This window comes from Hemicordylus capensis, chromosome 3 (genome assembly GCF_027244095.1).
Source record: "Hemicordylus capensis ecotype Gifberg chromosome 3, rHemCap1.1.pri, whole genome shotgun sequence".
Classification (NCBI taxonomy): Eukaryota; Metazoa; Chordata; class Lepidosauria; order Squamata; family Cordylidae; genus Hemicordylus; species Hemicordylus capensis.
Genome location: NC_069659.1, coordinates 292454936 through 292482508, shown reverse-complemented (window position 1 = coordinate 292482508; position 27573 = coordinate 292454936). Strand labels below are relative to the sequence as shown.

Below are 27573 nucleotides of genomic sequence, written 5' to 3'. Positions count from 1 at the left end.
TCCATGCCACGCCGCATTGAGGCAGTAATTGCTGCAAAAGGGGCCCAAACCAAGTACTGAATACATATGCATGCTTATACTTTTCAGAGGTCCAATATTGTTCTATTCTACAATCCTTGTCTTCTTGGTTCCATGTAATATTCTAATTTTCTGGGATTGTGGATTTGGGGTTTTCATGAGCTGTACGCCATGATCATCACAATTATAACAAATTAAGGCTTGACTTATCTCGCTTTGCATGTAATGCGTCTGTCTCAGATATGTTTCACCTTTTAATTTGCATTACTGAAATTAATGAACTTTTGCACGATATTCTAATTTTCTGAGTTTCACCTGTATGTAGCTAAAACCATAGAAGAGGCTATAAAAATCAATATGGCTATCTAAAAACTAAAGTGCTAAAATAGCAGTAAAACTGTTTTTAAAAAACCCCACTAAAATATGAAAGCTATACACTGGATTTGTAAACTTTTTGCGTAGCATGATTTTGAAAGCTATAGTATGGTGAAGAGGATGCACGGTTGCTGGGCTGTGATGTAGTTTGCTGTGACCATCCTGTTCAGGACCTGCTGCCTGTCAGGACCTGGTAGGTTCAACACGCTGCCATGCAGAACTTGGCAACATTATGTGTGATGGTGGATTCCACATCAGAGAGGTGTAGAATTGGGTTAAATATCCAGGACTCTTGAGTAGTAGCCAGAAGAATGAGATTGGAGTGAATGTTTCACAAGAATGTTTTCACAAGAGGATGATGTGTGCTGTTGTTTCAACCTGTTATTTCAGGTTGTGTGCTGTTTTTTCAGCCCAGAGTTGCAGGAGCACAGGCACTCCCAAGAGTGGGGTCTTTCTATTTAGTTTAGTTGAGTTAGTTTAGTTAGCTAGCTAGCTAGCATGTTGAACCTACCAGGTCCTGACAGCTAGCTAGTTTTTATACCACCCTTCTAAAAATGGCTCAGGGCAGTTTACACAGAGAAAAATAAATGATGGCTCCCTATCCCCAAAGGGCTCACAATCTAAAAAGAAACACAAGATACAACACCAGCAACAGTCACTGGAGATACTGTGTTGGGGGTGGATGGGCCAGTTACTCTCCCCCGCTAAATAAAGAGAATCACCATGTTAAAAGGTGCCTCTTTGCCAAGTTAGCAGGGGAGTTGCCTTCTCGGACGGCGGAGGGGAGAGCGTGGCATTGGGCCAGGGTGAAGGCCCTCCTTTGTTTTGCCCTTTCAGCTGTGTTAGATAAGCAGCGGGGGATGGAGATTATCTGAATCTTTCATTGGAGTGGAAGTTCGGGGCCCTGTCGAGATCAGTTTGGCATTCTATGCCTATAGCTATGCTGCTTGATAAGTGACTTTGCCTAATCATAGCCCATGGCAAGTGGGGGTTGGGGGAGAGGCCCCAGTATGACATTTTTTAACCGGAGTGTCCACTCCCAGTTAGAATGGAAACTGTCCTGTAAGGCTAGGGGAGCTAGACTCAGTGGGCTAAGGGGAGTTTGAGCCAGTTGTTGAGTATGGCCATTCACGCTCTGGCCTCCATCTTCAGAGAACCAATAGCACAACTAGACATAGAAGCTGTAGTAGGAAAGATAGCCAGTTTGTATATGTGGAATTTCCATTCATCATCTCTCAAACCAAATGTGAGTGTGCATCCATGCTAGCTGGGGCAATGCAGAACAGAGCTAGTGGCTTGAAGAACAAGGCAAAAAGAACAACAAAGAGCAACAGTTGACAAATATTTTCCTCCCCCCCGCCCCCACTTGAAGGAACAACTTGCATGTAGTTCTGTTCATATTCACAGAATAATATGCAATGAAAACAAAGTTTACTCCTATGTGAACTGTGTAATTATATAACTTCAGTTGCAGGAAGAAAATGGGCTTGGAGAGAAAGTTATTGTGAAGGGCCTTCCGTTATCTTGCGAAGCGTGCGTATTCAGCTTCACTGACTATTTTTCCACGGTGTAAAAGCCATTCTTGCCTTGTGCACCATGAAGGGTGATGCTCAATTGAACTGTAGCAGGAGTGAGAGCATAGACATGAACAAAATTATCTGAACAATGAGTAGGATCTCACAGCTTGTTCTTGAGACAGTGTTGGAGAGCATCTTCGAGAGCATGGAGAACTCTGTCAACATTGAATTTAGTGGAGTTGTACCCCATCAGACCTATTCGAAGAACCTGACAATGACAAACATTTAAAAGCAGAATACCCAGTAAGTAATTTGGTAATTCATTCCCAGCCAGGCCTCCTCTTCTGCATACCTATAAACAGGAATGGCCATATTCACATTTGAGCTTCTTTTTTAAGGGATGTGCCAAAACACGCTTCAGCTTCTGAATCACAGCACAATCCCTTTAAAACCGAGGGCTTACCCAGCCCCTTTAATGTGGAGCAGAGCAGGTCTATCCCTGCTCCTCCTCTGATTGCCACCATTGCAGTAATCTCAGCGTTCCCCACCCAGCTATGCCCATGTGCCTGCAGGGTGTCTGCCAGCTGCCCCTGAGTGCTGGTTTTGTGTGCAGGCTGCTGAGAGAAAGCACCGCTGGTGCATAGGCATAGCTGTGGGGAGCGCTGAGATTACTGTAATGGTGATCAGAGGAGGAGCAGGGATGGACTTGCTCTCCTCTGAGTTAAAGTGGCTGGGTAAGCACTTAATTTTAAGGGGATTGTGCCGTGATTCAGAAGCTGAATTGCATTTCAAGCACATCCCCACTCTTTTCATCCAACTTTGAAGGAGTTCAGGACAGCAAACATGATTGTCCCCCTTTATTCTCATGACAACCTTGCAAAGTAGGTTGCAGTTGGAAGATAGCATCTGGTTCAAAATCACTCAGTAAGCTTCATGGCCAACAAGATGTTTTGAACCTCATCCAATATTCTAATCTACTTTGGCTCTCAGTTCTGAAAATGACATGCAGGCTTGAAGCATGAGATAATTAGATATATTTGGAAGACTTTTTAAAAACATCCTTTATTATACCTTGAGTCTCAGTCCTTTTTGTTTTGACTGCATGACCTTGATCATGATATCTTTGCCCTTTTCATCAATGGTAATTTAGAATAAATACCCTTTGAAAAATGATCTCTCTGATTCCTCTGCTTCAGAGTGTGGGTTGAGGATTACTTGTTTGAATGTTCTCCTCCCTGCCTGGAAAACTTAAGCCATAAGGAAAAAGGCTAGAACTGTTCTAGCTAGCATGCTAGCTTTCCATAGGCAGAGACTTTTGAAGAGGTGAGGTTTGGGTAGCCCTTACCCTAGCACCATGTTTCACTATAAATTGCTTGCTGTGCTTTATAGTTTGGATAATACCTGTCTCTGTTGTGATGCAGTTTAAAAAGCTCTGCTCCTAGGCTGTTGGAAGCCAGTCATTTCTACAAAAGTAACACAGTATATATATTTTTATTTATTGCCATAAGCATATGTCTACCTTGCCTGCTGAAGCACCCAGGCCTCCTGAAATCTCAATCCTATGGTTTTTCATAATATATTCAGTGATATCTTTCCAGTCGTATCCCTCAGGCACAAAGACAGTGTTGACTGTTGGAAGCCTTGCGTCCTAGAAAATGAAGAGAAAATGAGTGGGCCAAAGCTACAGAGATGGTTTCTGCATTTAGGTAAACCATTCTCTTTCCAGGCTTTCTGGCATCATCTGAGGTTTTTTAAAAATTGTGTATGTGTACACGACTACGCTGATTTGACAACACAATTCCATAGTAGGCTACAGATAAAACCATTTTTAAAGTTGGAAGTGGCTTCAAAGAAGTTTCACATCCTATTCTGTGTATTTGTATATGTATATTCTCTCTCTAATCTCACTATTGCTTCTGGTTAAACGTGATTACTAAAGCCGAAAATGGGATGGGCATCCATACCACAAGCAGTCATCACTCTAGTTTTTTTTTAATAAACTCTGGAACAATGTTGACTACTTCTAGTGTAATGAGAAGAGAGGAGAAACCTCTGGGTGCCTCTGGGATGTTCCTTGTAGCTAAGCTCTTTGCATTAGAGAGTAGCTAAACTCTTTGCATTAGAGAGTTTGCATTAGAGAGTGCTGGGGGTGGGCCCTATCCACCCCAAGCACAGTACTTCCAGTGACTGTTGCTGGTGTTTATCTTATATTTCTTTTTAGAATGTGAGCCCTTTGGGGACAGGGTTCCATCTTGTTTGTTTGTTTGTTTGTTGTTTGTTTGTTGTTTCTCTGTGTAAACCACCCTGAGCCATTTTTGGAAGGGCGGTATAGAAATTGAATAAATAATAGAGGATGACCACCATGACCCCACTTTCACAAATACTAAACAAAACAGGCCTCGGATACCAAACATCTAAAACATCAAGTAAAATCAACCATCTGCTGTACATGAACGATCTGAAGTTGTATGGAAAGTCCCAGTCAGAAATCGAATCACTGCTAAACACTGTCCGTATATTCAGCAGCGATATAGCAATGGAGTTTGGACTGGACAAGTGTGCTGCATTAATAATGAATAGAGGAAAAATAACAAAAACTGAAGATATAGAACTGCCCAATGGAAGCAACATCAAGAACCTGAAAGAGAAAGAACATTACAAATACTTGGGTATTCTCCAGGCTGATAACACTGCACACACTGAAGTTAAAAGAAAAATTGGAAGTGAATACATCAGGAGAGTTAGAAAAATCCTCAAGTCCAAACTCAATGGTGGGAACACCATACAAGCCATAAACACCTGGGCTATACCTGTTATCAGATACACTGCAGGAATTATAGACTGGACCCAGGCAGAGCTAGAGACGCTAGATCGTAAGACCAGGAAAATCATGACCATCAATCATGCTCGGCACCCCCGCAGTGATGTAGATAGGCTATACTAGGGATGTGCACAAACTGGTTCGGAGGCCATGTTGGAGGCCTCTGAACCGGTTCAGAACTGGACCGGTCCAGTGGTCCAGCACTGAGGGGGGGGTCTACCTTTAGGGGTGGGGGGGTAGTACTTACCCCTCCCGCCGCTCTTCCCCCTCCGGCGCTGCAGTTAGGACAGAATTTATGGGGGCGGCAGCGTTCCTCTGTGCCGCCCCTGCCCCCGTTGTTGCCAGGAAGTTGCAGAAATACAAGCACACATGCGCCCATCGCGGCGGGCGTGTGCCTGTTGCTGCCGTGCACGCGCCACATACGTCACACGCTCAGTGCCCCGCCGCGTGGTTCCGTGCACACCACTAGACTATACCTGCCTCGCAGCTCAGGTGAAAGAGGAATGCTGCAAGTCCATCAAACAGTACAGGCACTAAGAACAAATGCAATAAGAGCCAAAGTCGAAAAATCCACCACAAACAGCAAGTGCCGCCTTTGTAAAGAAGCAGATGAAACAGTGGACCACCTGATCAGCTGTTGTAAGAAGATCACACAGACTGGCTACAAACAAAGGCATGACAAGGTAGCAGGGATGATACACTGGAACATCTGCAAACAATACAAGCTACCTGTAGCCAAAAATTGGTGGGACCATAAAATTGAAAAAGTGGTAGAAAATGAAGATGTAAAAATATTATGGGACTTCCGACTACAAACAGACAAACATCTGCCACACAATACACCAGATATAACTGTAGTCAAGAAGAAAGAAAAACAAGTCAAAATAATCGACATAGCAATACCAGGGGATAGCAGAATAGAAGAAAAAGAAATAGAAAAAATCACCAAATACAAAGATCTACAAATGGAAATTGAAAGGCTGTGGCAGAAAAAGACTAAAATAATCCCAGTGGTAATTGGCGCCCTGGGTGCAGTTCCAAAAGACCTTGAAGAGCACCTCAACACCATAGGGGTCACAGGAATCATCAGCCAATTACAAAAAGCAACTTTACTGGGAACAGCCTATATTCTGCGATGATATCTATAACAACAGCAACAATATTGATAATAAAATTCAGCCATCCCAGGTCCTTGGGAAGGACTCAAACCAGTCAATAACAAACAAACCAGTCAATAACACCTGTGTGACTGTGTAGCAATAATAATAATAATAACAGGAGATGTTAGCCTCTTCTGTTAGTAGAATCTTCGCCTCTTCTAATCACTGAGAGATCTTGGAACAAGAGTCCTTGATAAAGGCATTACTGAAACTCATCAGGCCAGTAACAAAATCCATCCTAGAGGCATTTGAAGTTTTTTTCCTCTTTTCTCATTTGGCTTGGTGCCTTTCCCTTTCTAGTGCAATTCACTCTAGTGCAAGTTAGACTGGTGTTGCTAGAAGCCAAGTCTTGCCTGCCTGCTAGCCCTGTTCACAAGTAACTTTCAATGTACAGTATGTTCAGTCTGTATGCAATATATACTTTGTAGGTGAGCTAAGTGTGATATATATTCATATATGACACTTTGTGCACACTATTTATACTCTGTTTTTGAGGGGTCCAGTCCCGCTGAACACAAGCGTGCACGTTCAGACACTTGTGTGTGTAAACATGTGAATGGCCCTTGTACTGGTGATTAATTTGACCAAAATCCTACACACAATTGCAGCCTCAGTCCTACCGGTTCCTTCACAAAGAGTTGGAGACCTAGCTTCTGCAGTCCTGTGCACAGGTATAGACTGTTTTCCTTGTGAAGCTTCCAGGAATTCTCCAGCCCCTGTGTGAAAAATAAAGGGTCATTTCACCTATAAGCATCTTGGCATATCAGGCATATTATACATTGATAGCATGCACTAGTTAAGCAGTGGTTGAATGCTTTCATCTGAAGTATCAGGTTTGGGACTGAAATGTAGACTGGCTGTTCTATTAGTTGCCAGCCAATAACCTTCTGTGAAAATAGTATGATACTCTTTCCAGTTTCATAGTGTCCATATCCTAAATGAAGTATCCTAAATGAAGTATCCTCAAAAAGGCATTCTCCTTGCCAGGCTCTGAGAATCCACGGACTGCTTGAGACACTGAAGCAGCTATCAGCCTCCAAGATTCTTCATTCTGCTTCCAGTGAAGGAACAGTATAGTATTGTTTATCTAGTGGGCCCTTCTGTAAGCTGTTTCACATGTTACACAGCAGTGTTTTGCTATTACTGTACTAGTTACAGCAGTATTTTTTGAACTAAACACACCAACTGAACAGAGCAGATGTGAATTCCTAAACAGTTTGAAAGCATGCATTGGGGACCCTTTATTGGCTTTGTATAACCAACACATATCAACTGCACATTTAGGAACGTTTCTGCCTTTTGTGCTTTACAGCAGGAAACACTGGTATAGCACCAGTGTTGGCATAGCTATGGCAAAGAAGATGAGCTGCTTTGAACTTCATGCAGTCTAAGTCTTAAATTCCATTTCTGTTTAGCTAGCTGAAATACGACAGCTTAATCTCTCTTTTTTTTAACAGGGAGTTTTTATCTCTTGCAGTGACTGACCTTTTCTGCAAATATTGCCAAAGCTTCTCGCAGACAGAAGAATGTGTTGATAGGTGCAGTATGGTGATATCTGTAAAAATCATGCAACACATAAGAGAAATGTTCATTTTGTCAAATCACTGACAAGGATAATAGTAATAATAATACACCATACACGCCATAAACACCTGGGCTATACCTGTTATCAGATACACTGCAGAAATAATAGACTGGACCCAGGCAGAGCCAGAGACGCTAGATCGTAAGACCAGGAAAATAATGACTTATCAATCATGCTCTGCACCCCCGCAGTGATGTAGATAGGCTATACCTCCCTCGCAGCTCAGGTGGAAGAGGAATGCTGCAAGTCCATCAAACAGTAGTGGAGGAGAAAAGAGGCCTTGTAGAATATATAAAGGACAGTAAAGAAGATGCACTTAAAATGGTCAATAATGAGAAACTATTCAACACCAATGAAACAAAGTAGGCCTACAAGAAGAAAGTCAAGAACCGAGCAGAAAAATGGAAAAATAAGCCACTGCATGGTCAATATTTGCACAATATAAGTGGAAAATCAGATATCACCAAGACCTGGCAATGGCTTAAGAATGGCAACTTGAAGAAAGAAACAGAGGGTTTAATACTGGCTGCACAAGAAAAGGCACTAAGAACAAATGCAATAAGAGCAAAAGTACAAAAATCAACAACGAACAGCAAGTGCCGCCTTTGTAAAGAAGCAGATGAAACAGTGGACCACCTAATGGAGAGGAGAGTTGGTCTTGTGGTAGCAAGCCTGACTTGTCCCCATAACTAAGCAGGGTCTGCCCTGGTTGCATCTGAATGGGAGACTTGATGTGTGAGCACTGCAAGATATTCCCCTCAGGGAATGAAGCCGCTCTGGGAAGAGCAGAAGGTCTCAAGTTCCCTCCCTGGCTTCTCCAAGATAGGGCTGAGAGAGATTCCTGCCTGCAACTTTGGAGAAGCCGCTGCCAGTCTGTGAAGACAATACTGAGCTAGATAGACCAATGGTCTGACTCAGTATATGGCAGTTTCCTATGTTCCTATGTTCCTAATCAGCTGTTGTAAAAAGATCGCACAGACTGACTACAAACAAAGGCATGACAAGGTAGCAGAGATGATACACTGGAACATCTGCAAAAAATACAAGCTACCTGTAGCCAAAAACTGGTGGGACCATAAAATTGAAAAAGTTGAAGAAAATGAAGATGCAAAAATATTATGGGACTTCCAGCTACAAACAGACAAACATCTGCCACACAATACACCAGATATCACTAGCCGAGAAGAAAGAAAAATAAGTCAAAATAATCGACATAGCAATACCAGGGGATAGCAGAATAGAAGAAAAAGAAGTAGAAAAAATAACAAAATACAAAGATCTACAAACTGAAATTGAAAGGTTGTGGCAGAAAAAGACCAAAATAATCCCAGTGGTAATTGGCACCCTAGGTACAATTCCAAAACAACTTGAAGAGCACCTCAACACCATAGGGGCCACAGAAATCACCATCAGCCAATTACAAAAAGCAACTTTACTGGGAACAGCCTATATTTTGTGACGATATCTATAATAACCAACAGTATTGATGATAAAATTCAGCCATAAAACAAACCAGTCAATAACACCTGTGTAAACAAGAAATAATAATAATAATGTGGGAGTAAAGTGTGAGGTATTAAAGTGAAGAAGCAACCTCAATTTAAGACCAAGTGGTGTCAAATGAGGTGCTGCCCAATGACTCTTTATCTGAAACGATATTTTGATGCTAAGTTGTGAGATTTCCCTCAATGGTTTGTGCGTATAATGCAAAGCAGTCTCTGAAACAGAGAATGGTGTCTAGCAGTGACTGCTCAGCTCCATCTTTCCCTTTCCTGCCATTTCTCCACTCAGAATGGCTCCTTAGCTGCTTTCCTTCTCATGGGGAGGGTGGAGCGATGTGGGGGTTGCATCTTGTAGTTTGAGCCTCAGTTGGGTGCAGGTGGGTGAGTCTGAATATAAGTGGCCCTGTCTGTTCTCAGGGTACCAGGAATCTGCTTTCCAGATAGGAAGAGAGACTAAAGAAAAACTATAGGATAAGCTCTTACCTTATTAGATTGTCATCACAGCCCCAGTACTTAGCCAGCTCTTCCATGTCCAGATAGAAGGAAACTGGTTTTGTCTTCCTACCATAAATCTTATTCCTGACAAAATAGAAGGAAAAATATTGGTCACTTCAAGAAATCCACCTGTGAACCACCACTGCTGGTTCAGCTATCCCAGGGTGTTTCCAGATGTAAGTTTATTTTCAGGCATTTTTAAAGCTCCCAGTGTACTTCCTTACTGGTCCTCGCACACACGTCAGACACTAGTATAATTTTGTAGATTCTCATTTTCCCTCCTAGCATATTTCTGTACCCTGGCCACGTGCTGAGCATGGCCCTCATCAGGGGTGTAGCAAGGTTGGAGTGGCCTGGGGACAAGATTTTAAAATGGACCCCTCACTGCGGGCTGGCAGAAGCCCTCCCTGCCATACTCATGCCCAGTGCTCACATGTAGTCTCCCATTCAAATGCAAACCAGGGAGGACCCTGCTTAGCAAAGGGGACAATTCATGCTTGCTACCACAAGACCAGCTCTTCTCCCCTTCTGTGGGTTCCAAAGGAAGCTTCTGTTCCGAACTTAACAATTTTTGTCAGGGCTCTAGCCAGTGTTCCCTCTAATTTTTTTCATCAGTGAGCAGAATGAGTTTTGTTTTGGGCAAGCAGTATCAAGGCAGTGTGTGCACATGTGCATTATTATGTGCCACTATAGATATAGTGCACACACATACACCATAAATATAGAAGGAAAGGAGTGTACTTTACAATTCTATTTGTTTTCTATTTTAACAGCAATTGTATTTGCCATTGGTGGTTAAACATGGCCTATAAAATAATTTTAAAAACTTATCTAAGTTTTGTTTATTGAAATTTGAATTCATCTTTGCTTTCTTGCTCTTAGCTGTAAAAGGCTGATTACCTGAGTATTAGTTGCCCCTACCTAATGGTGCGGTGGGGAAATGCTTGACTAACAAGCAGAAGGTTGCCGGCTCAAATCCCTGCTGGTACTATATCATGCAACAGTGATATAGGAAGATGCTAAAAGACGTCATCTCATACTGTGTGAGGGGAGGCAATGGTAAACCCCTTCTGTATTCTACCAAAGAAAACCACAGGGCTCTGTGGACACCAAGAGTTGAAATCGACTTGACAGCACACTTTACTTTTACCTTACAATTGGATAGCTAGTCACAATAGGCTTCCAGTTTCCTTCCAAATATCCTGGAGATTGGAGCTAACACATGCCTTAGATTAACCAAACTAGCTGCTTATCAAAGAGCGTTAAATAGGGGTCTTAACTCTAGATTTATTAATTTGTATATTTTTGTTCCATTTTTTGGAGCTGATTCAAACCTAAAGGCAGGTGGTAATATCAGAAATTTATAGATAAATCAACATAGGAATATAGGAAGCTGCTATATACTTAGTGAGATCATTGGTCTACCTAGCTCAGTATTGTCTACACAGACTGACAGCAGCTTCTCCAGTGTTGTAGGCAGGAATCTCTCTCAGCCCTATTTTGGAAATACCAAGGAGGGAACTTAGAACCTTCAGTGTGCAAGCATGCAGAATTAAATCCAGGGTTTGGACCCACAGGGCATGGCTGAGGCCCACAGCCTCCCCACATTTTCATAATTAAACTTTTTCATGCTCTCTAAAGTTATCCAATACTCTACTCCCCCCAAGTTTGCTTCACAGGGCAGCAGAATGTCATATATGGTGTTACCCCAATTTTTTAGGATTTAAAAACAAGCAAGCATTTCAAGGGCTTTTAAATGAGTTTCCTGTGATGAAGCAAAGGTATAAAAATAGACTTTTGGTGGAAGGTACTTAATGTTCATTTTAGCAATTTGTGAAGCCACTTTCAAAGTTGGGGGTATTTCAGTCCATTACAAGCTTATTAGAAAGACTGTTTTACAAGCATAAAGCAAAAGAAAATATTTATTATGAGAAGAAACAAATTGCAAAAGAACAATTTTCTCATATATTTTGCTATTTAAGCAATTTTGAGGACTTTGTTGCTAAAAAACAGCATAAAAATATTTTAAATAAATATAAGGCAAAGACAAAAGGGGAAAAAACCCACAGACCACCAGATTAGAGCTGTAAGCAGTTTGGTGTCTTCAGATTTTACTAAACAGCCAGCACATGGTCAGTCTCTCTCTCTCTCTCTCTCTCTCTCTCTCTCTCTCACACACACACACACACACACACACACACACACACACACACACACACACACACGTGTTACAAACCTGGGAGGGAAGTGGGGGTGGGAGAAAAAACACAAGCAAGCAAGCGCGCACACACACAGAGTTCCTCTGATACACTCCTTTCCTTCCCACCCCCACACCTCCCTCTACAGTCTACACACACACACACCGTGTCTTGTCCCCTCTCCTCCTTAGCACTCCCGTGACCTCAACTTCTGGCTCCTCTTAAGTTTCATATTGGCGGCTTGAGCAGGGCCGTGCACATGCTCTCTCTGGTTCTCCCATTGCTGCTGCACTGGAGTTCCTGGCAGAGGTCCCTCCCCTGGCTCTCCCATTGGACAAGGGAGCCTGGAAGGAGCCAGAGGCGGGTGGGGAGAGGGAGATAGAAGGGGAGGGAAGCTGCTCGCTCCCTGCTCACCACATACAAGGAAGCAGCTGCTCAGCAGAAGGCAGCTCCATAGCAGGCTGCTTGTCTTGGCCAGCCAACGAGCAGGAGGGAGCAGGGCAAGGGGGACTGGCCAAGGGGGAGCAGACCCTATAGAGGTCTGGGGGGCCAATCGTCCCCCTTGGCCAATAGAAGCTATGCCCCTGGCCCTCATGCTATTTTACAGCACCACCTGCTGGTCAGCACTTGTGAATCCATCCCTTTTCATTGCTACTTAGAAGTAGTAATGGAAAGGGATGTATTTGCAGGCCCTAGCCAGCAGGTGCCACTATAAAATGTGCAAGGACTGTAGATGCAGCATGTGGCCAAATCACTAGAATTCCCTAGGTGAGAGCACAAGAAGTTTTGGCACCTGCTGGAGATTACCCTGCTCTATGCTATTATTTCCATTCCTTCTAGCAGTGACATCACTTTTGGAGACACACTATCTGAAAGTTTTGGTAAGTAGATCATGCTCATCCCCATGCTCCAGTGCTTGCCCAAAAGGTACAGAAAGACCTTATTTGATTTGGTGTCACTTTTCTCAAATGGTGCTTTAGTATGAATTGTAAAACAGCCCTTTGATGGGTGAGCTTCTGCACATCGAAGCACATCTTTATGTTTTGGATCTCTGGATCCAACCCAATGTCTGGAAGGAAAATGGGCCTCCCATTGTTCCCCTTTTATCAATGGATATCTTCTCCTATAACATACAGCTACACTGGACGTCTTAGGAACAGAGGAAGCTGCCTCAGACCATTGGTCTGTCTCAGTATTGCCTACACTGACTGGCAGCAGCTCTCCACAATTTCAGGCAGGAGTTTTTCCCATCCCTACCTGGAGATGCCAGGGAGTGAAGCTGGGCCTTTCTGCATGGTATGCAGATGCTTTTCTATTGAGCTATTGACCACATTCCCTACACTCACATGTAGTCGCCATGCAAATGCACATCAAGGTGGACCTTGCTTAGCAAAAGGGACAATTCATGCTCACTCTACAAGACCAGCTCTCCTCAACATCCAGATGAGAATGACGTTGCCACAGACAAATCTAGTCTTACCTGGCTCTCTTGCTGAAAGAGATAGGAGAAGCGCCAGGTGGCGCACTTAAGACTTTCTGGGAACCAGAGTAGAGAATATCAATATCTGTGTGTTCAACAGGGGGAAAGCACATGTCAGAATTCCTTCACTTTTACAGCTGTTATGAAGGCAAGAAGCTTACGACAGAGGGGCCCCTTCGCTATATTTAAAATTGTATTTGCTGCCCAATCTTTTTGTAAGGCAGCAGTGGAAGTGTAGGCTAGTTTCAGAAATCATTGTGGGGAAAGTTGCTTTTGAAGGGACAGGAAACTCACTTATTAAAAAATATATAACAGATTTGAAGAACATATACACAATACACATCTAAACTGATTTCACAGTTTAAACTTTCTTCCCAGGGAAAACTGGAAATTGTTATGTGAAGTGGCTAGGTATTTCTACCAGCATGTCACAAAGCTACAATCCTAGGATTTTGGAAGGAGAAGCCATGATGGCAAAAGTGGTATAAAATCAATCTAAATACAATGTACATAGAGCCTGGAAATACCATAAACTAGAAGCTTCTTTGTGAATAGCTAATGGGAGAACCATCTCCTATCTCTTGGACAGGTCTGGGTCTTAGTTTCAGATTTACTTTCCAGCCATATAGGATATGTCACAGACTGAGGCACAATGGCTGACATGACATGCAACACAACACCAGTGTTGCCCATCAATCAGCTGGTGCTGCTGCACACATGACAGGAAATAATGGCCAACATGAGGAGCAACACAATACCAGATTGCCCATCAAACAATGCTATTGCACATGTGCAGGCAGACCCAGCAGAGTTGCACAAGCAGACAGTTGGACAGCTATTTAGAACTGTGTACCTGCAGTTGTACAGCACTACTTAAATTGTGGAAGTGTGCAACTGAAATCATGCAGTTTTAAGTAGTTGTTCAACAGTCAGCTTGCACAACTCTTCTGGGTCTGCCTAATACAAATGCAATAGCACTGTCTGATGGGCAACGTGGCATTGTGTTGTGCATCATGTTGGCCATTACTTCCTGTAATTTCTGCATTCTCTGGTGGTTATTACTATACAAGTAGAGAAGAGCATGCAAGTTCTCGGCAAATCAGTATCAATCTCCTATCATGAGCCTTCACTGGGAATGGTTAGTCAAGCAACTCTAGTTGATAATCCTGAAGTGAATATCAATTTCTTGCCAGGTATCAAATGTTCACATAATGATGGATTGCTACACTTTGCTTACCTTGCTGGTCCATGAGAAGTGGTGCGCCTCCGAGTGATGCCACAGCATCCACCAGCAGCAAGCAATTATACCTAAAATGGAGGAGGAGAAATAAACTACATGTACGTGAAGTTATGTTATTCTTTCCTCTATTAAATTTGTTTTAAATCAAAGTAGACTGCCCTGTCATCTTAAGTGGCACAGTGGGGGTAATGCTTGACTAACAAGCAGAAGATTGCCAGTTCAAATCCCCAATGGTACTATATTGGACAGCAGCAATATAGGAAGATGCTGAAAGGCATCATCTCGTACTGCGCGGGAGGAGGCAATGGGAAACCCCTCCTGTATTCTACCAAAGACAGCCACAGGGCTCTGTGGGTACTAGGAGTTGAAATCGACTTGATGGCACACTTTACCTTTAGACTGTCCTGCTTTCTTCTAGGGATAGGAACACAGAACATAGGAAACTGCCATATACGGAGTCAGACCATTGGTCTATCTAGCTCAGTATTGTCTTCACAGACTGGCAGTGGCTTCTCCAAGGTTGCAGGCAGGAATCTCTCTCAGCCCTATCTTGGAGATATTGTGCTTTGGCAACGTACTGTATGCTTTGGTAGTTTGTTGGCTCAATAAAAAAATCTTGTCCTATAAAAAAAATAAAAAATCTTGTCCTATCTTGGAGAAGCCAGGAAGGGAACTTGAAACCTTCTGCTCTTCCCAGAGCGGCTTCATCTCCTAAGGGGAATATCTTGCAGTGCTCACACATCAAGTCTCCCATTCATATGCAAGTCTCCCATTCATATGCAACCAGGGCTGACCCTGCTTAGCTGTGGGGACAAGTCATGCTTGCTATGACAAGACCAGCTCTCCTCTCCTAACATTGAGTCCCAACTTATTTTCCTCATTAGTAAAAAACCAGCTTGGGAAGGACAGTGATTCAGCTTGTTCAGCCTGAGGATGTGGACAAGATCCTTGGAAGTATGAGATCATTCATCTGTGATCTCCAGCCTTAGGCATCTTGGCTGGTGAAAGCTGTTGTGCATGCCCTTAGGGGGCTTATGTGTTGGTTCTACCTGTAAAATCCGGCAAGTGGCCTAAAGTGACCCATCTTCATTATAAAAGAGTAGAAAAAACCTGCCATGGTTGAGGGGAATGGCCAGATGAATGGAAATTAAGATAATGTTCCATCAGCTCTTAAAGAGGTACAGCCTCTTCTTATAGCTACTTGCCTCATAGGCACAATGAAATCTTATATAAGTTTAACTAAATGTTTATTCAGAAACAATTCCATTTTCTCCTGCTTTCCCTTTTTGGCTGTCTATAGGATCCCCAGGGGGACAAACTTCTCAACAACACAACATAAAATATTACTACATAGACTACAACACCTCTGTCTTTTCTTGATCCTTCCAACCTTGGGGTTTACCAATTATAGGCTGTATACGTATGTATGTGTTCATTATTAAAAAATTTATACCGCCCTTCCAAAAGGCTCAGGGCAGTTTACATTAAAACACCATTAAAATCAATTAACAATTAAAACAAAGATTATAAACTGCATAAAATAATAATTAACAATTAAAACATCATAAAACACCAATTAAGCAGCCAAAACAATTTAAAAACAAATTTTAAAAAGCTGAGAAAGCTTTGTTGAAGAGATGTGTTTTTAGAAGTTTCTTAAAAATTGTCAGAGACGGGGAGGCTCGTATCTTAGTAGGGAGCGCATTCCACAATCTAGAGGCAGCAGCTGAGAAGGCCCGTCTCTGTGTAACCACCAAACAAGTTGGCGGCAACTGGAGACGGACCTCCTCAAGTGACCTCAGTGGGCGGTGAGCGAAGAAGACGTTCTCTTAAATACCCAGGGCCTAAGCAGTTTAGAGCTTTGTAAGTTATAACTAACCCTTTGTATTTTGCCCGGAAACCTATTGGCAGCCAGTGTAACTCCATCAGTAAAGGAGTAATGTGGTCTCTCTGAGATGACCCAGAGACCAACCTGGCTGCCGCATTCTGAACCAACTGAAGCTTCCGGACTATGTACAAAGGCAGCCCCACGTAGAGCGCTTTACAAAAGTCAGTCTGGAGGCTACCAATAAATGTACCACTGTTTTGAGGTCATTGATCTTGAGAAACGGGCGCAGCTGGCGTATCAGCTGAAGCTAGTAGAAAGCACCTCTGGCCACCGCCTCAACCTGAGAAACCAGGGAGAGGTGTGAATCCAGAAGTACTCCCAGACTGCAAACCTGTTCCTTTTGGGGAAGTGGGACCCCATCTAGAACAGGGAGATCAAAATAGTCCCTAGAGTTCTGACCCTTCACAATAAGTACCTCCGTCTTATCTGGATTCAGCTTCAGTTTATTCTCCCTCATCCAGTCCATTACTGCTTCCAGGCAGGCATTTAGGGAGGAAATGCCAACTCCTGAAAAGGTTGACATGGAGAAGTAGATCTGGGTGTCATCAGCGTACCGGTAACATCCAGCTCCAAATCTCCTGATGATCTCTCCCAGCGGTTTCATGTAGATATTAAAAAGCATTGGAGAAAGTATGGAGCCTTGAGGGACACCATACGTAAGCTCAGATTTCGAAGAGCAACAATCTCCAATTGACACCATCTGAAATCTGTCTGAGAGGTAGGAGCGGTACCACTGTAAACAGTGCCTCCCACCCCCAACACCCTCAGACGTTCCAAAAGGATACTATGGTCGATAGTATCGAAAGCCGCCGAGAGATCCAAAAGGACCAACGGAGTCACACTTCCTCTGTCAACTGCCAATTGGAGATCATCCATCAGGCCAACCAAGGCAGTCTCCACCCCATAGCCCACCCGAAAACCAGTTTGAAATGGGTCTAGATAATCAGTTTCCTCCAAGACCGCTTGGAACTGAGAGGCCACCACCCTCTCATTTACCTTGCCCAACCATGGGAGGTTAGAAACAGGCCTATTGCTCAACTCCGAAGGATCTAAGGCAGGCTTCTTTAAAAGAGGTCTAATAATTGCCTCCTTACGACAAGGAGGCATCCTGCCCTCCTTCAGAGAAGCATTTATGATTTCCACCAGGCCACCTACAAAAGCCTCCCTGCTAGATTGAACAAGCCATGTTGGACAAGGGTCAAGAGAATAAGTGGTAGGCCTCACCGCTCCAAGCAGCTTATCCACATCATCAGGAGTCACAAACTGAAATTGATCCAGTCGAATCGTATAAGAGGAGTTGTTGGACACCTCCAGTTCAGACATCAAATTAATTGTGGAGTAATTAATATACATACATTATGAGCTGAAAAAGCAGCTTAAGACGGGTGAGTTTGAACTGAAAAATGACTGGAGGGGGAAAAGTTAAAAAGTCCTTCTCTGCTCACCCCTCCTTCACTTAGTCTTGCAATCTACCTGGGCTGCTTTTGGGTTAAAACAAAACAAAACAAAACTGGAGGGGGAAAACCCATAGAATTCTGCCTAATGTGTAGCTTGAGCTTTAGCAAGCATAAATCAGTTGTTGCCAGTGGTCCCTCTAATTTTTTCCATCTCTGTGCAGAATGAGTTTTGTTCCGGGTGGCAATATCAAGGCAGTGGGTGTGCACCTGCATTCAGAATTGGGCCTTCCTAACTCAACCTGAGCAGGATCTAAAACGAACTGAGTGGACATCCAAAAACCTGTGAGCGCGTGCATGTGCTCACACCTTAGAGGGAACAGTGGTTGTTGCTCCCTTGAATTTGATGCTGCTCATTCTGAATTACATTACACCTGTCACTTTGTTTTCCCAGACTATTTTTTTAGGACTATTGAGCCTCTCCATGGTGCTCCACAGCAATTCTGTTTCACAGAACCATTGAGCAGAAGCACTCTGTCCATAGGACCATATTAACAAAGTTAATCCTTCATTGGCCAAATGGGTGGGCTGTATCTGCGGACAGCATAGCACATTCTCCTGGTAAATGCTTAACTCATCTTTTGCATTCATGGCATAGCTGGGTCACTGCAGTAATTACTCCCTCATGCTCAGTGTCCAATTTGTCCGCTTCTCTGCTCTTGCAAGAAAAGAAAACCCATTTGAAATGGTTTTGTAGGAAGTCATAGATGTTGTGGGCTGCTGTAAATGAGCACTATAGTAAATCAAACCACAGCTGCACTGCCTTATCTTAAAGGCACTTGTAGCAAATAAGAACAGCCTTGCTGAATCAGGCCCAAGGCCTACCTAGTCCAGCATCCTGTTTCACACAGTAACCCACCAGATGCCTCTGAGAAGCCCACACAAGCAAGAGGTGAAGGCATGCCCTCTCTCCTGCTGTTGCTCCCATGCAACTAGTATTTAGAGTCCTCTGAGGCTGGAGGAGGCCTATAGCCACTAGACTAGTAGCCATTGATAGACCTGTCTTCCATGAATTTGCCGAAGCCCCTTTTAAAGCCACCCAAGCTAGTGGCCATCACTACATCCCATGACCGAGAATTCCATAGATTAATTATGCGCTGTGTGCAGGAGCATAGGGACCGTGGAGCAATGGGGGACGATTGTTCCCTCTCCATCAGGGTCTGGAGGAGCCACCAAGGCTCCCTAGACCAGGGCACTCCCTTGCCCCCTATCACATCCAGCCGGCGAACAAAGCACTCACCAGCTGGGAGTGTGAGGCACACCTCTCCTCTCCAGCCAGTGTTTCACTGAAATGCTGGCTGTGCTGGCGGGGGGGGGGGGGGGCGTGGAGAGACCAGCCAGCCAGCCAGCCAACATTTTAATAAAGATGAAGGGATGGGAGAGGCTCTGAATGGTATTGGCCCCACTGCTGCATCTGATGTTAGATGCAAGGGGGTGGGGCAGGGCCCATGCTGAGAACAAGGCTTGTCAGCCCTAGTAGATCTTCCCTTTTCCAGTCAGCGGCCTTCAGTTTCATGGGATGACCCCTGGTTCTAGTGTTGTGTGTGTGTGAGAGAGAAATGTTTCTCTGTCCACTCTCTCTACTCCTTGCATCATTTTATATACCTCTATCATGTCTCCCCATAATCACTTCTTTTCCAAACTAAAAAGCCACAGATGCTGTAGCCTTGTCTCATAAGCCCAACCCCTGATCATCTTGGTTGGCCTCTTTACCTCTTCCAATTCTGCAATATCCATCTTAAGAAATGGTGACCAGAACTGTACGCAGCACTCCAAATGTGGATGCATCATAGATTTGTATAAGGGCATTATAATATTAGCATTTTTATTTTCAATCCCCTTCCTAATGATCCCTAGCATGGAATTGGCCTTTTTCACAGCTGCTGTGCACTGAGTTAACACTTTCAACAAGCTGTCCACCACGACCTCAAGATCTCTCTCCTGGTCAGTAACTGACAGCTCAGATCCTATCAGTGCATATGTGAAGTTGGTTTTTTTTGCCCTAATATGCATCACTTTACACTTGCTTATATTGAACCACATTTGCCATTTTGTTACCCAGTTTGAAGATATCTTTTTGGAACTCCTCCCAATCTGTTTTTGATTTCACTACTCTTAGTAGTTTAGTGTTATCTGCAGATTTGGCCATTTCACTGCTTACCCCAACTTATAGATCACTGGAACTTTGTCAAAAGCTTTTTGGAAGTCCAAGAATACTATGTCAACCTGTTGACACTCTCAATAAACTCCAAAAGGTTAGTGAGGCAAGACTGGCCCCTGAAGAAGCCATGCTGGTTAGAGATGTGCACAAACTAAGGATTGTGTCCTGGTTCAAAGCTGAACTTGTTTGTGCTGGTGCTGAACCAGTTCGGCAGTTCGATTGTGTGTGTGAGGGAGAGCAGTGAGCTGGACCATTAAAAGTGAATACAGCAGGTCCTTATCTTCTTGCCTGCCGCTTCATGCAATTTCCTACTGTGGCAGCGTTCTCCCCAACAGTCCGTTTGTGGAGCCAGCATGTACATGGCCTCCATGCAAATGGTGTGGACTTTTGGGGAGAGTGCTGCAGCAGGAAGTTGTATGGAATGGCGGGTGAGCAGGTAAAGAAAGACCTGCTGTACTCACATTTAAAGGTCCCACTTGCTGCTTCCCCTACACTACATTTGATCTGCCAAACCGGTTCAATGGCAGCATGAACGAGTTTGGCTTCGAACCAGGGCACAAACCTCGGTTCGTGCACTTCTCCTTGGTTTGTGTGCATCTCTAATGCTGGTTCTCCTTCAGCAAAGCCTGTACTTCTATATATTTCTATTATTTATATATTATATATATGAACATCTTCCTTGCCATGAACTCCATTGCCCATTGAGATCATCTGGAGAGGTTCGTCTGCAGTTGCCATTGGCTCATTTGGTGACTACTCAGGGACAGGACTTCTCTGTTGCTGCCCCAAGCTGAAATAAGAGCCTCCATCTCTGACAACCTTCTTAAAAGGCAGTTAAGACACATTTATTAACCCAGGATTTTAATTAGACTTAACAGTTTTTAATCTCCAAGGTTGCAGGCAGGAATGTTTTTAAATGTTTTTAATTTTGGTTTAATTTGTACTGTTTTATTGTAAACTGCCCAAAGACAGAAGTTTTGGGTGGTATATAAATATGTTAAATAAATAAATATGTTTAACCATTTTGTCCTTTAAGTATGCTTTCCATCAATTTGCCTGGTACAGAAGTTAAGCTAACCAGCCTGTAGTTTCCCAGATTCTCCCTGGATCCCTTTTTGAAAATCGGAGTTATATTAGTTATTTTCTAGTCCTCGAGTACAGAGTCTGATTGTGGGGACAAGTTACATATTTTTCTAGGAGATCAGCAATTTCACATTTGAGTTCCTTCAGAATTCTTGGGTGGATGCCATCTGGCACCAGCTATCTGTTAATTTTTAGTTTTTCAAGTTTAGAACATCCTCTCTCATCACCTCCAATTGCCCCAGTTCTTCAGCCTCCAAGAACTGGGGCAATTTGGGAACTTCCTTTTCTAAAGGAAGTCTTCCTTTTTATAGCTTCCCTGACTCTACTTGTTAGCCATGCTTGCATTGTCCTGAACTTGGTGGTGCATTTCCTCCTTCTTGGTATAAATTCCAACTGAGCTTCTGTTATTGTGGTTTTAAACAAGTTCCATGCTTTCTGGGGTGATTTTACCCTCCTGACCTCTCTGAATGTTCCCACTGACCTGTGACAGAGATCTCCAAGGCCATCCAATGGCTGAAGCACTCCAGTGGATGATTCTCCATGTGTAATGAAAAGCAAAACAGGAGTGTGCTGCACCAAACCCTATAAGAGGCAACAGGAAAAATAAGACAGAAAAGAGGAGACAAAGGCAACACATCCTTATAAGGTGGGAGGCTAAATTCCTAGGCATGGCTTATCCCAGCCATCTACACAAGGGAGACCAGACATTAAATCCAGTCACTTCAAGTGGTTGACAATAGTGGCCAACATCCTGTGCAGCAAAAAGTAGGCAGTGCTGATCTATCTGCATTGCTGTAGGGGTTGCAGTGAAGTGCTGCCAGTTCTGTACTTTTAAGCAAGAGCCAGGGGTATAGTGGAGGGTGGACGTGCAGGGACAGAATTTGTGACTACATCACTGGCAAGAGCACAAATACTTTGATTAACATGCCTGCACTCTGGAAGCACTAATTAAATGTTGATGATGGCGAAGTGACATATTTCTGATCCAGCTAGTGCTTCCAGAGTGCAGGCACACATTAATCAAAGACTTTGTGGTCTTGTGCAAAAGCACATGACCACCAGCGCTTCACAGCAGCATGGGTAGATCAGTACCACCCACAGTATGCTGTGCTGGATGTCGGCTACTGTTTCTGTACTATTTTCAGTGTGCTTTGCCCATACAACTCACCTTTTCTATTTCTTCTAGAGTAAAATACTCTCCCAGGGCCTTTACTAGCTGGTGAACTTCAGCTCCTAGAAGATTAAAATTGACAAATCATGTTATGTGAACTCAATCAAAAATTAAATTAGCAGCAAAAGAATAAACTGCCTTTATGGCTTCTGGAAAGTATTAGTAGTTATTAAAGTATCCAAGAATAACAGATCTGGCCCTTCTAGGGGCAGGAGCCATGTGTTTCATTGCCTACCACAAAATTGGATGACCCTCCAATTCTTGGCTGTTTTAAATTAATTATATGTTTCCTATTACTTTAAGTGGCTTTTAGAGATCTCTAGGCTGGATTTTGCTGGTTCAGAAAGATACAAAGGGAGCACATTCATTTCTGGATGAAACAGCTGGCATTTAGACGTGCATGTAATGTTGTAGCTAATAAGGATTCAGTGTGATGCAATACAGAATGAAAAGTTTAGATGGCTGGTTTAACCCAACCAAAACCACTAAAACAGTCAAATCATGCTGAATTGCAGCACATTGAAAAACTGCAAATTGACCAATGGTAGCACCAGAAATTTCTTTTTGAGGGGGAGCAGAAGAGATGAAGCACACTTCTGTGGAGGGGGCAAGCTACATTTTTGATTTCTGAATCCAATGCTCCCATCCTAAATATAAATAGAACTGACCTATGGGTATATGGATATAGATAAAGATATATTTTTGACTGATGATAAGAAGATAACACACTGGCTGACATGACAAGGATAATTATACAAATTAGTCCCATTGAAATTAAAAGGGGGAAATTTTTCTCATCATGTCGGCTACTCTGAATATGTAACAAATATCTTTTCCTCAAATCACCACAGAGCCTAGCAATGGAGGATTGGCAGGGGGGAAACTACTTATTTGGATGGACACTCTGTCTCCCCTGCATTACCTATGGAAATAGCCCCTAGTGTAAGTTCCGGGGCAAATTAGCAAGAGACACTACATAGTTCAAGTTGTAGTTCCTGTTCACTTTGCATTTGGTAGCAGAGCACAGCTGGCTGTGGTAGGAGCCACTGTCTTTTCTGCTCAAAAAAAGTCTTGTGTTGACTGAAGTACATAGCAGCAACCAGTCAAAGTCCAGTCAGGCTGCATGGGAATCTGCAGAGCATGCTATGATAAAACAGAGGACAGGAAAGGAGCTTTTAATTATTAAGCAGAAGGACTACCTATCATTATCTGCTAAAATATAGGAGGAAAGTTAGGTCTAAAAGGTTAAAGAAAAAAGCACATCTGACTATTTCAGAGAAGTTAGGTGTTATTTTGTTGTAACAACAAACAGCAAATAGTCTTGTGACATGTTAGAGACTGACATATTAATTGTGGCTCATTTTGTCAGGTGCCTGAGTTGTCCTCAGATATAAATAAATAAGGTATAGAGGAAAATGTGAGTAGTGGGTCCAAACGACCAGGAAAGAGGTAGCAGTGAGCTTCCAGAGCCCACATGTATACAAGATAAGAACCAATTCCAAAGCAGCAGTTACTATTTACATGGAGACAAACAAGAAGAAATCATGGATTAGTGCAGAAAAATAGGTGGTCATTGCAGAATCCCACTATGTTTTGAGCTATGCTCTTTATCAGGAAGAAGATTAAAAAAAAAAAATAATAACTATGTTCCAAAAGGCAAACCAATCTATTATGTCTTCCTTTTGGCTCAGTTTTTTGGTGCTGTGCTCATGTTTTTCCTGTGCTTACTTATATGGAGCAGCAACACACTCTCCTATAAATGTGACGGGGTGGAAAAATATCCACATTATTTGTTCACTGTTAATGACAGCACACTGGAGACCCAGTAATGATGAGTGGCATGGTTCTGTTGAAAAGGGTGTCATCTTTCATAACTTCTGCTCTGAGCGCTCTTGGAGTTTGTTATTGATTAAATATAGAGGAAAAGGATCCAAAGTCCATACCGAGCCTCTTGGCAATGTCAGTTGCTCGTTCACCCCAAAATCCATTCACTGTTACCAACACTTTGTCTCCCTGCTCCACGATGTTCAGGATGGCTGCTTCCATGGCACAGTGGCCTGTGCCACTGACAGCCAGCGTGAGTGGGTTCTGTGTCTGGAATGCATACTGGATTCCCAGCTTGATATCAGCCATTATCTGAGGGCAACAGAGAAGACTAAGTTAATGGCCTTCTTCAGGCAGGTAATCATGAATGGCTAACACCCTGACTAATGAATTGGGTGTGCTGCAATGGACTGCAGTAGCGTGACAAGAACCCTCATGCAACTCCTTCATTTCCTGCTGCATTTGCCCTGTTGCACAAGAACTGTTGGAACTCTCCTGTGCCTCCTGCGCTTCCAAAGAATTCTGTAAGATTGGGATCACATCAGGGGGTGGGGGGTGAGGTGGGGGGTGAGGTGGGGGGTGGGGTGGGGTGAGGGGCAGGATCCATTTCCAGTATTGCAGATCTGGTCTTGGACCATAATAAACTTTATCAATCAATCCTGCAGAGCACTTCTGGAGTGCAGGGAGTGCTTGAAATTCTAATGGCTGTTGCACAATAGCCAGAGGTGCACTTAGGTAATTTTGGACCCTGGCCCTAAAGACCTTTTGAGCCCTCCCCCAGAGCCCCCCCCCGCAAGTTAAGCATCATCCCCCACACACACACATCCTGTGACAAACAGTATTTTTAACTCATGGGGTATATTTATTATTATTTATTTACACAGTCAGACAGGTGTTATTGACTGGTTTGTTTTATCCAGACATCGAGTCCTTCCCAAGGACCTAGGATGGCATATTTATTTATTTATTTACATTTATATTCTGCTCTTTTCTCCAAGGAGCCCAGAGCGGTGTACTACATACTTGAGTTTCTTTTTCACAACAATCCTGTGAAGTAAGTTAGGCTGAGAGAGAAGTGACTGGCCCAGAGTCACCCAGCTAGTTTCATGGCTGAATGGGGATTTGAACTCGGGTCTCCCCAGTCCTAGTCCAGCACTCTAACCACTACACTACGCTGGCTCTCTATGCAAATATGGAGTAGCAGAAACATTTCAACACAATTTAACATATTCCCATCCCACATTTTTCTTTCCCCCCTCCCCCCTCTGTCTCTAAAGCATCCAGTACAGGTCATAATCACACTCGGTTGCACGGCACAGTGCAGGCCAGCAGTGACCACACAACCTGAGACAGCCTAAAGAGGATTTGAAGGCCCCCAGGGGTTGTGGAGGCCCTGGACTTCAGCCCCAAAGTCCAGGGCTAAGAGCACCACTGACAACAGCACATGTGCAGGGGGAATGGGTGGTGGCGATCCTGAACAAGAGCTCCTGCCATGCCCCCGCAGTCCCTGGAAGCATGCACACTTGGGACATCAGCCAGTGTCTTTACAACCAGAAATCCTGAGAGTGACATTCACAGGAGAAAGAATTAGTGGTACGACACCTGCTAAAGATGGAATCCAGAACAGAACACAATTCTGAACATATGCTATAACGGAGTCACTCAACCAGATTTGATTCCTGTGCTGGACTCTAAATGTCCATACAGAACATACGGGTTGCTCTATGTTTGCTTGACATAGGAAAAGCCATCATTAGAAAGACCTATCACCTCTTTGGGCGAGGGGAAAGTTGAAATACACACCACCCAGCCTAAGGACCAGAATAACTATGTTGTCTGATACAACAAACATCAGGTATTATAAACATGGGAGGTGGCCCTTCTTCTCTATGTCTGAGTGCTCCCACAAGCGCCTCAGAATACAGACCAGTATGGACCACCCATATTATTAAAATGATTCCTGGCCAGATTATGTGTAGAGACAATCTGTTCCCAAGTTACTCTATAATCACCTGTGATTATGCCTAGGATCACTTCCACCAGCAATGAACAATTATTTCCAGAATTAGAGTAACAAAGCTGAAAGGAATACATGTTGATTGATATGGGGAAGAATGGAAATAATAAATAGCAGTAGGTTATATAGGTTCAAATAGCTAAGTTTTTGAAACGTCACATATCCTGCAGCTCATATGGGTTCAACAGAATAAAAAATGAGGAGACTTAAAAAAATATTCCTACTCAAGAGGAACAAAAGTTAGCTACTAAATCTACACGGACTCCTGGTTTTATCAATGAATACTGTAGATAAAGAACTGTTAATGTGGAAACAAGGTTGTATTATTTAGTCAACAAGACGTGTCAGAAAATTACTTTTAAAAAATAGTAACAACAAAATCAATGGATGCCTTCAGGGATGGGGGGAATCCGACTGGAAAAGACATATGTGGACACTAAGATAAGAATCCTTGCTAATGAACCTTGGGAGAAATTGGAACAGTAGTCCTTACCTGGATCATCTCTTTATGGACATGTCCAATGATCTGTCGACCACCTGCAGACAAGATCCGAGGAGGAGGATTGGAAGGCCCAGGTCCTAGCAATAGCCTGTCTGGGACAGATAGTGGCTGCAGCAAAGGTGCAGGGGGTGCAACCAAATGTTTGTGAGAAGACATGGTGCGGCAGCACTGAGTTAAAAGCAGAGGTAGCCGAACACGAGCCCAGCCTGCTGTATGCAGAACTAGGAACACACTGCCCATCACTGACCTTAAATAGAGGGTTCGTTGGGATCAAGCAAAACAAACAGATCTCAGATCTGATAAACCCTGGAGCACCTCCCTCCTGTCTCCCTCTTCTTTAAAAAAATCTTCTAGTGACTCAAAGACTGTTGAACTCGTTTTGTTCTGTCACTGGCCTCCAGGGTCCTGTCAATATAAGTTCAGCTCTGAAAATGCAACACACAACTTTCAACGTGTTCGTTTTCTCCCAGAAAGCTCTGTTTTCTAAAGCCTTCAGCCCTTTGTGCCTGAGAAATATGCACCTGTTATGAGCTGAAAAGTTAAACATCATGCAAATTAAGTTCTGCTAGTTCTGCTGTGCTGTTCTTTAAGAAACACACAAAAGAACTCCATGTTTGTCTAACATTGGCAGAAGCTGCTTTCCCTCACAGATCATAGAAGAATAGCACCAATGAGCAGTTCTCCTGGACTTTGTAATGTCTTGAATTATTTAATTTAATTGAGAGCTACTAAAATCAATGGAATTTTTAGTCTTCATTGTAGCTGTCCAGCGTTGGTTTGTTAAGTGATCCTTGTAAATCGTTCACCAGGAACAGCGTATACCAGATTAATAAAGAGGTTAACAAATAACTGTGCTTGTCTGCTTTTCTCTGTCATTTGTGTGATATACACTTGGACAAATGTGTTGGTACTCCTCCATGAAAAAAGAAAAACCCACAATTGTCTCTGAAATAATTTGAAACTGACAAAAGTAATTGGCACCCATCATTGTTTATTCCTCATTTAACAAAAATCAGACTTTGCTTTAGAGTTTGGATGCAACAGAATATTTTAAATAATAACACAAATGAAAATGGCATGGA

The 27573-nt window shown here is 43.2% G+C and overlaps 1 protein-coding gene across 3 annotated transcripts; it reads right to left on the bottom strand.

Annotated features, from left to right (window-relative positions):
* Positions 1-310: 310 nt before the first annotated feature.
* AGXT (alanine--glyoxylate aminotransferase) lies at positions 311-26717 on the bottom strand. Of its 3 annotated transcripts, none has more exons than XR_008320423.1 (11): positions 26483-26696; positions 24092-24284; positions 22146-22210; positions 21459-21559; positions 14389-14459; positions 13152-13236; positions 9462-9557; positions 7377-7446; positions 6492-6607; positions 3430-3558; positions 311-2178 (listed from the first exon to the last, which is right to left on the bottom strand). XR_008320423.1 is itself a non-coding variant. In XM_053313074.1 (11 exons), the coding sequence occupies exons 1-11, from the start codon at positions 26645-26647 to the stop codon at positions 2071-2073; spliced, it is 1179 nt and encodes a 392-aa protein (XP_053169049.1). In that variant the 5' UTR covers positions 26648-26717; the 3' UTR covers positions 311-2070. The 3 variants fall into 3 exon arrangements, 2 of the variants coding, with proteins under 2 accessions (XP_053169049.1, XP_053169051.1); XM_053313074.1 differs by having other exon boundaries at positions 6512-6607; positions 26483-26717; XM_053313076.1 differs by lacking the exon at positions 311-2178 and having other exon boundaries at positions 3375-3558.
* Between the last annotated feature and the right edge of the window lie 856 nt (positions 26718-27573).

What these genes read in the sequence shown, in the direction of transcription:
- AGXT (XM_053313074.1), bottom strand. Translation starts at nt 26,647, where the DNA reads ATGTCTTCTCACAAACATTTGGTTGCACCCCCTGCACCTTTGCTGCAG. An exon ending in TGTGATGACAATCTAATAAG is followed by an intron (nt 7,447 to 9,461) that starts GTAAGAGCTTAT and finishes TGATTTTTACAG; the next exon opens with ATATCACCATACTGCACCTA. An exon ending in AACTCTTTGTGAAGGAACCG is followed by an intron (nt 3,559 to 6,511) that starts GTAGGACTGAGG and finishes TTCATTTTCTAG; the next exon opens with GACGCAAGGCTTCCAACAGT.